The sequence below is a fragment of the Drosophila rhopaloa genome, unplaced genomic scaffold, assembly GCF_018152115.1.
Source record: "Drosophila rhopaloa isolate 14029-0021.01 unplaced genomic scaffold, ASM1815211v1 contig_47, whole genome shotgun sequence".
NCBI classification, from domain to species: Eukaryota; Metazoa; Arthropoda; class Insecta; order Diptera; family Drosophilidae; genus Drosophila; species Drosophila rhopaloa.
Window position 1 is genome coordinate 2,513,696 of NW_025335142.1, and position 9,658 is coordinate 2,523,353.

Below are 9,658 nucleotides of genomic sequence, written 5' to 3' on the forward strand. Positions count from 1 at the left end.
GATTTTATACAAATAGTTTAGTTGGCAATTTTTCCAGAAATTGTCTATATACTGCTATTCAATCTATAATTTCGGTCAAAATTATGAATTAAATAAGACATATCCAACCCATCAAAAACCACAAAAATTAAATATTTTAAAATAGCCATAAGCTAAAATTATTAAAAAGTTTGCCACTATGGTTTTGACCGCATTTGTATTCATTGTCTATCTAGTATTTTCCTTCCAGGGTCGATGGGCATATTGCGACACCGACAGTGCGGTCCCACTGGAGCGAAAGAAAACAAAAGCAAACGTGAATCAAAAGGCGCACGCGGCAAAATGTAAAAACTTGCTTATTGGTTTATTTTTAACAGTTGCCGTCATCGCAGTCTCATTTTGGCCGATAGCTCGCGCGTCCCGTTTGCGTGTGTTAATTAAATTTATTTCAGCCATTGCCAATTGCTGCGTATATTCGGCGGTAATTAACAAACGAGAGCCCGCAAAGTCCATATAAAGTACGCGCCTGCAGTTAGCCGCACGATTTCGTACAGTTTGGTCTTTCGTTTTTTGGGGAATTTCCACTGCAGCGCGCAATGGTTTTGACGAATTTCGAGTGCTGGGCACATGGCGATCCGTCGGCAGCCGCCACTTTCGAAACCGGGTTACTGCGTCCTTCGATGGATCCTTTCAATCCACGCGCTGTCACTCTCATGACCGACGCCAACAACAACAATAATAATAACAATCACATTGAGGTTGGGCAACCGATGCCGGATGTCCTGCCCCTGGAAGTAATGCGCTGCAAGAAGCGCGTGAATCCCGGTCAGCATCCTGCCGAGGATACAGATGTGGACCAGCCGGTGTACACCAAGCGGTGTCGCTATGATGAATCCGATTTGGCCGCCCAGTATTGCAATGGTAAGTACCTTTAGGGTTATTCTAGATAAGAGATTATAAATGCTGTTTTTTTCAGTTAATACATTTTTTACAGTGTACACCTTCGGTTTTTATTACTTTACTGTTTCGATTTCACACTGTGTATCATATTCAACATATTAAAACATGTAAAATACATAGTTTTACAGCCCCATTTATTTTATTACCTCTCTTTAATAGAGCCATAAAATTCTTTATAATTAATTTTTTATTATCGGTTATTTATATTATTATATCTAGCACTAGTTTATTGCGGTTCCAGAAACAATCTTGAAATTTTAACGATAATTTTGGAGTAATACTAAACTAAATAAATTACATTGAGAGATAAATTCCAAAAAAACTGCAACTTTTTTAAATGACAAACGAACAAAATTATCCTAAGTTATCTGTGTTGTTTATTTTTTGCAATTGTATATATTGTGCTTTATTCGCTAGTAAATGTAGTAAATTACAGACTTCACCTAAGTAACTCACTCAATGCTATCTTTTGCAAAAAAAAATCTTAAATCAGAAAAAGCTTTTAAGGTTTGTTGTTTTGCATGCACTTCGGGTTAATTAGCATTTTATAAAATGTAATTTACATATAATTAATGGCTTATACCTTATATGTATAATTCTTGTTAATATATTTTTTTAAAATAATTTAACATAACTTAATAATCAGATACTGACCAACTTAACCCAAATAGTACAATGTAAATTTATAAGCCGGAACACACATTGTAATTTTTCTGTAATTTTCGTTATTAATCATTCGACCTTGACTCGCACATTTAATTGGCGTTGCGTGAAAAGTGTTGTAAAACCTGAAAATGTACAAACTTATCTGACCTTGTGGCCCAATTCGTTTTTTCTTTGGCTCTCAGTGACCTGTGTTATCTCTTCCCATTTATTCGGTGTGATTTGTGCTATCACGACATAAGAAACCACCGCACTCAAAACGATAAGCACTTGACAGCAGCTTAATTTCAGCAAAAGCAAACCGGCTTGACAGTCATTTGCTGTGTTTGCTCGACAAAACACAAGACTTCCAGTTGTGGGTTATCTAGGTTTGTGGAGATGAAGGGGTCAGCGAAGGGCTTGATTTCTTTTTAACCCCACAAGTTTAATCAATCTGCTTTGGCAAAAGTGTTTCAAGAAAACAAAGGGCAGGAGGCAGTGTGTGGGTGGATATATGCACAGCCGGTAAAAAAAGTGTGTATATCTAGCAAAAGTGAATCAATAATATATATCCTTGCAGAGGGTATAATAGGCTTTTGTGATGTTTGAAAGACAATAAATATTTTTTTTTGGTTTATATGGCTTTGGGTCACATAAATATTTTTATTATCGGTTTTCTTGGTTGGGTTAATTTATGGACATGATAAAAAAAGTGAAAAAATGAAATCTTGGGGGATGTATGAGTAATTGCTTAACTTTAAAAACATAAAAACTGAAATGAACTTATCAAAACAAAACATTTTTATCAAAACATTCATTTGTGAAATAATATTAAGTATTTACATTTTATTTTTGGATAAGCAAAAAAAAAATAAAATGTAAATAGTCTTCTTATAATATATAGATAATTAATTTAATTTTTAGTAAAAATCATTTCAAAATTAATATATATTTGTGCTCTCCATTTAGACTTCGTTACCTTTCAGTTTCTTATTGTTTTGATAAGGTATCAGAGCAAACAAAAAGCAAAAAAAACAAACTTAGAGATAAGAAATGACAACGAATGAACTCACTGCTTTGCTTCGAATTGGCTATAAATAAACGATCGGTAATTGGGGCAAATATCGATAGTGTCAACGTCTTGCATTGCTGTTGCACTGAAAAATAAGATTTCAATTTTCGGACTTAATATAATACAAAAATTCTTATAAAAGTACATCATCCATTGAAATATATATAAATATTAAGGAAAAATAAATTTTCTAATGTATATAAGGCCCAACGTTTTAATGTTTAATCGATATTAAAAGATCAAAAAAGGTCAATATTTTGTTTGTGCCATTGTACTTATTAAACGTTTTCTCTCTCTTACTTTGCAGATTTCTTTTCACTGCCTGCCACACAAATAATTGGAACACAGGCCTGTTTGATGGATTACGATATGCAGGCTACCGGCGGCATGATGATGGAATCAGAGACGAGTTTTCCAGCGCAGCAGCAGCAGCAACTCCATCATCAGCCGCAGCAGCAGTATCATCATCAGCGCATTAATCAGCATTTTCAAGGTCATTTGCATCGCGCTAACCGTGATGTGAGTCGTTGCATGATGTCGCACATGATTTAGGGGCCCTCGTTCACACAAAATATTAAATGTACATAACCCAAAATGAACATATACTCTAAATGCGAAAAGCGCACAAGTAACACATGCAACAGTTCACCGAGCGACGCGTCTCTCTTTATTTGCCAAACAGCCAATGTATCCTAAAATGTTCGCATATTAATTCTCAGAAGCCAAATTAACGCAAACAAACAATTGAATTGAAATGAATTGCAATGCACATACTTAACACGTACCAAAAATGAAATTTGTAAAAATAACAATCAGCTAACGAAAGAACAAATAAGTATTCTGTATAAATTGTTGAACACACATCCCACTGTACAAACGAATGCTTACTCGAACGAAGTGGTGTATTAATGACGTTCGAATACTTTACTTAATTACCTAAAGAAATGAAATACTTAACTAGATTCAATACGTAATCGTTAACTCTGCAAAACATTGCAATCAGCTAATACAAAAGCAATACAATTTTAAGTAATATGTTCAATCAGCTTGAAGCGATTGCTTAGAGCCTTCACAAAGTGTTGGATATATGTATTTAACATGTAAGTAGACAAATGTGAAGTTGCTTATTAAAATTAGTAGTAAGTTATTTTTAAGGCTTATGACCATAAGTTCAAATTTTCATCAAATCATGTTTACAGGCATATTGATGGTTAATTTTTTAAGACGGCATGTGTATAAATATTTTTTGTACGATTTTTTAAAATAATTTTTTACCTATAACCTATAATTTTATATAACTTTCCAATTTTTTTATAACATGATTTCTTTAAAATTATTTTCAAACTTAAAAATTGAATTTTGTAATGTACGAAAATAAATAGGTAAAGTTTCTAAGCTAAAGAAACTCAATTACATACACTGAAGAAAATACAATGAAAAAAATATTTTAAATATCCAAATTTAACATTTATTAAGATTACGATTTTTTAAACCCAGTAAATAGTTTAGTTACGCCACAAAAAACAATTAAAAACTTTATGTACTTTAGGCAAACTTTGAAACAAGAACATGTTTGAATTAAGAAGATAACACTTTGTGAAAGATCTTGAGAGCAAACGCCCAAGCGACGACAGCGAAATTACAAATTTAAAACTGATAGACAACTCTACCCACTCTCTGCTCGTTTACAGAATCCGCAGAGCACCGATTGCCGCCATCGCAGAAAAATTCAAGAAAATCTCTAGATCCTTTCAAGAAAATCAAATCAAAATCGATAGGCAGCGAAGCCGAAGCGGACTTGTACATAGCCACACACGGCGGTTGTCTGCATCACTTCCGTAAGCTCAGCGGGGCGGAGCAAGAGGAGTTTGATATCTGAACAATAAGAACAAAATATAAGGTTGTCTGTAGACCCGACTTAACTCCAAACGAGCATTGTATATCCTAACCTAAGCAGTAATATAAGCATTCGCAAATCGCAACTTGAAGGTGCTTAGTATTAGTATTTGAGTTCTAATAAACTATAAGCTATCATTGCGATGCTCACATTAAGTTTCGAATTTATTGATATGGGCTTTATTCTATGTTTCAAAAGTGATTTTCAAATTTTGGTTCAATGAAACCACACTATATAACCTTGTTTTAAAGTTGACATGCAATCTGTATAAAGAAACACTTCCATTGGAATTTTTATATCATAAGATATTAAATATTAGTATAAACTTTACCCACAAGGCATTTAATTGTTGCTTAAAATATAGAAAGATATAAAGTCGGAAAAGTTCAAATTTTCAAACGTAATGGTATGGTTTTCCCAGCAATAAATTTTTCTCGAGATTTTTTCCAATAACTGCCTTACTGTATTTTCAAAGGTAAATAGTAAAGAGTGTTGTGTTGGTATCCACTAAATAAATGCAGTGTTAAATGCGACAGAATTTCATTACTTAAGAATACTAGTTGCGGTTGTTTGCTCGGCTTGATCCACTCCCCTGTTTATCAGATCTGCAGCTTCTGCTGCTCCGGCTGCACATTGATGTAGTTCTCCTGGACATCCTTCACCATAAAGTCCACCAAGTTGGTCAGGTCGTACTTGTGCTGCCAGTGCCAGTCTTTCCGGGCATCCGAGTCGTCGAAGACCTCCGGCCACGAGTCTGCGATCAGTTGGCGGCTGTCCGGCTTGTAGATCACGTGCAGATTGGGCACGTGGTTCCCCAGCTCAGCCACCAACTCCTCGGGAGTGAAGGACATGGCCGTCACGTTGTAAACACGGCGCTTCAGCAGCTCATTGGGTGCCCGCATAAACTCCAGGAGAGCTCTAAAAAGGAAAAAATAAAGAAAACGTAAGACATTCGGTTTTATATTAAAAATAATTATTTAAAAAAAGCACCGAAGTTTTCAACGCAAATACTAAAACTGGTTTTACCTGGTTTTTAAAACGATGGAAAGTTTTAAAAATATAATTTCAGTTATTTATAATGTAATGTTATACACTCACCTCAAACAATCCTCGATGTACATCATGGGCAGTCTTGTATCAGGACGCAGGTAACAAGTGTATTTTCCATGTCGCAGGGCATCGTGGAATACTGCCACGGCATAGTCTAAAGTATTTATTATAAGTTATTATTTAAAAAAAAAATATAGCAAAAATCAGTCGTTTTGGTGTACTCAAGAACACATTTTAGGTAAAATCAAAGTTCCCTATGGAACCTAAGTAAAAAAATAATTTAAAATGTTAAGTACTAAAATTGTTACTTATAATTTCGATTTATCGTAGATATTCAAGTATACGTAATTTAAACATTAAAATTAAGTATACGAATTTCATTATTCATAATTTCTATCGAAAAACTACTTTACTTTCTTTTACTGCTACCAACCATAAGTGAAAGCTCTTAAGGGATAATATTTCTTAGATTTGAATAGTCTTTAAATTAATGAATTCAATTGTTTATAAAGAAAATGTTAATATGGGTCACGAGGTTTGCACCGCTCAACCAAAAAAGGCGTGTATAAATTATGCCCATTGTCATGCTCTTTGATTATCATAAACCATCATCAATTGAGGCATTTATGATACAAAATTGGATTAAATAAAGCTTGAAATGCGCCCCAACGACATCGTTTCAATGGGAAAAGTGACTCAAAGATATTTTCCCGCAGATTGATGTGCATGAGTCTCTGTAGAAAGTAGCGGTGGTTAACTATCCATTCCTACCTGTGGTGCCACCGCCTGGCGGATCACTGGATATAACTCCGGGGAAGCGCAGGCATCTGAAGTCCAGGCCAAACTTGTGGTAATAGTATTCGCCAATCAGCTCGGCGTGCACCTTGGAAACGCCATAAATAGTGCGCGGACGTTGGATCTGGGGAATTAGGTCTTAAGTATCGATCAAACATTTGGCTATAGAAACTGAAGTCCTACCGTAACATTTGGAGTGGGATTGCGGGGACTGTCGGGCCCAAAAGCTCCGATGGTGCTAGGTACAAAGATGCGGAGCCTATATTGCTTAGCCAGCTCGATGACATTGTGAACACCCTCGATGTTAACCCTTTAAAGGATTTGTATTATTAGATATATTTGTAAGATAGGAAAAGTAATTATAGATTTTAAAGGCAAAAAATGTTTAATTAAAAAAGTTATTTTCATACTAAAACCAATTAAAATTAAAATACTTGGTCAAGAAAAAATAATGTAGTTTTAAAAAATAATATTCTGGCTTATACAGAATTTCTGCCAAGGGTAAATATATTTTTGTGTAATAGAATCCTACCTCACTGCCAGTGGCACATTCTGTTCTCCCACAGCACTGAGCAAAGCCGAGAAGTGGATCAGCCAGTCGATGCGGTGGTTCACAACGATCTTCTGAAGACCCTTGAAGTCCAGAATATCGGCAAAGATGTACGGCCCATTCTCCAACACAGACTGACTGGGCTTGATGATGTCGGAAAGAATTACATTCTCGCTGCCGTACTGCGTCCGCAAGAGTTTTGCACACTCAATTCCCAACTGCCCTAGGCCACCTAAAAAGTTAAAATTGTAATATTACATTTTAATGTGAAATAATTAAAGCGAAAATACTGAAAATAAGATATCCCATTTAATTAAATGTAAATAGAGGAAATTTAATAGTTGTTAGCACTGCATCGATCCCAAATATTGACACTAATTCATTTATCTCTTAAGAAAATTGATAATCTACTTTTATTTTTATAATATTTCACGGTGGACGACTGCTCACGATTAGAACAGTATTTTACAACTACAGTCAATATATTGTTTAGCACACTTTTGGGCAGCAAATTATAGGTCCGACTTTTGGAAAATTAATAGAACAGTATTTTAAACAAGAAAGGAAAGCTAACTTCGGGCGGAGCCGAAGTTGAAATACCCTTGCAGAATATTCTGTAAATTATATTCTCCAAAATTATTTATATGATGCATTCTTAACACTCATAAAAATCCCAACTTCCTAACTTTAAAAACACCAAAGTTATGGCATTTCCAATCGTTCAGTTATATGGCAGCTATAGAATATAGTCGGCCGATCCTTATGAAATTTGGTATGTCGGATTGATTGGCCAAAAATAAAACCCATAGAGAATTCCAACTTCCTAACTTTAGAAACACCAAGGTTATGGTATTTCCGATCAATCAGTTATACGGCGGCTATAGGATATAGCCGGCCGATCCTTATGAAATTTGGTAGGCCGGATTAAGTGGCCAAATATAAAAGCCATAGAAAATCCCAACTTTCTATCTTTACAAACACCAAAGTTATGGCATTTCCGATTAATCAGTTATATGGCAGCTATAGGATATAGTCGGCCGATCCTTATGAAATTTGGTAGGTCGGATTGATTGGCCAAATATAAAACTCATAGAAAATCCCAACTTCCTAACTTTACAAACACCAAAGTTATGGCATTTCCGATCAATCAGTTATATGACAGCTATAGGATATAGTCGTCCGATCCCGGCCGTTCCGACTTATATACTGCGTGCAAAGGAAAGAAGGGTGTGTGCAAAGTTTCAATTCGATATCTTTAAAACTGAGAGACTAGTTCGCGTAGAAACAGACAGACGGACAGACAGACGGACAGACAGACGGACAGACGGACAGACGGACAGACGGACATGGCTATATCAACTCAGGAGGTGATCCTGATCAAGAATATATATACTTTATAGGGTCGGAGATGTCTCCCTTCACTGCGTTGCACACTTTTGACCAAAATTATAATACCCTCTGCAAGGGTATAAAAATGTTGGGAGTGATAAACGTATGTATAATTTAGTTTGACCTATATATTGCTATTACGTGTCAAAATGTTTTTTGTATCTAATATTTACCTTTTTACCTTCTATACAACCTATCTTTTGTCACTTGTTTTGATTTATGTTTATCATTTTCAACGTTTTTAACAAAATTTAAATAACTGTATTGGAATAATTTAAAAATTTATAATGTTTCTTGAATTTTGGTTAGGTAAGCCTATGCTTTATCTATGGTAATTCATTCTGGTGGACAGCTGGATGGTCCGGTCACCCTTGAACGCATTGCTGTGCGGATAAATATAGACTATCCACGTGGCGCGGCGACTGACCTGTGATGAGAATTTTGGGTGGTCTGCCCTCGGGGGGCACCTGATGGACAGAGCGGCGATGGATGAGCTGGCTGGCGACAGGCGTTATCCTGGGAATCGAAACCGGGCTCGGGACGGGGGCCAGGGCCAGACTGGCGAGGCATTTGCGAAACATTTTCCGGAGTGACGATCTCTCGATTCGCGACGAGCGCTGCCAGCGAGCTACGGGTTTCAACTGATTTCGAAATTCGCAAAATGTTTTTCAGCAAGCCCTCAGCATTACTTCACTCCCGCCTAATTTCCGCTATATGTTTTCACATATATCGCCTGAGCAGTCGGATCCCGTCGGCTCCATTCGTCTCGTCTGGTCGCTTAGTTACTTAGTTAGTGAGTGTTAGTTGGCAGCCAGTCAAATTCATTATGAGCGGGAATTGTCGCCATGGCGCACCGAATTTGTTTGGGGCCCGGTCCGAGATTCAATAAAAACGAAAGCAAATATATGGAGGAGGCCCGACAAATGCCAACAACAAGTGCCTCAGATGGATGGGTTTCCTTTTCGGTGGCGGGGAATGTCTAAATCTGTGCAAATACATCATATAATATGTACTGCGTTGGCTGGGGGTTATGCAAGCTCAATTGGAGGCTACAGGGTGCTCCGTAATTGCGTTCTCGGACAGGCCCCTTTTTGTGGTCCCATTTTAGGGGGTGTGTCTGGCATGCTTCGAGTGTTCTTCACTCATCCGGAATCTTTTTAAAATATAACTTTTCAAAACTTTAGTTTAATATCTTTTTAAACTTTTACAGCTTTGACTCATCAGTGCCGAAAAACCTCTTAGTTGGATTTCTTCGAAATTGAATTTAGATTTAACTATATAATTTGAACTTTGTTTTCTATAAACATAAATCATATAAACATAT

General features: G+C 36.2%; 2 protein-coding genes across 2 annotated transcripts; one reads left to right on the forward strand and one right to left on the reverse strand.

The window, feature by feature from the left end:
• The first annotated feature begins 267 nt into the window (after positions 1 to 267).
• On the forward strand, positions 268 to 4,697 carry LOC108041472. The gene is made up of 3 exons (XM_017119407.2): positions 268 to 900; positions 2,961 to 3,146; positions 4,345 to 4,697. The coding sequence occupies exons 1-3, from the start codon at positions 576 to 578 to the stop codon at positions 4,530 to 4,532; spliced, it is 699 nt and encodes a 232-aa protein (XP_016974896.2). The 5' UTR covers positions 268 to 575; the 3' UTR covers positions 4,533 to 4,697.
• Positions 4,698 to 4,810: 113 nt separating this feature from the next.
• LOC108041471 (L-threonine 3-dehydrogenase, mitochondrial) lies at positions 4,811 to 9,126 on the reverse strand. Its single transcript, XM_017119405.2, has 6 exons — positions 8,762 to 9,126; positions 6,928 to 7,177; positions 6,579 to 6,705; positions 6,372 to 6,519; positions 5,649 to 5,754; positions 4,811 to 5,468 (listed from the first exon to the last, which is right to left on the reverse strand). The coding sequence occupies exons 1-6, from the start codon at positions 8,913 to 8,915 to the stop codon at positions 5,150 to 5,152; spliced, it is 1,104 nt and encodes a 367-aa protein (XP_016974894.1). The 5' UTR covers positions 8,916 to 9,126; the 3' UTR covers positions 4,811 to 5,149.
• Between the last annotated feature and the right edge of the window lie 532 nt (positions 9,127 to 9,658).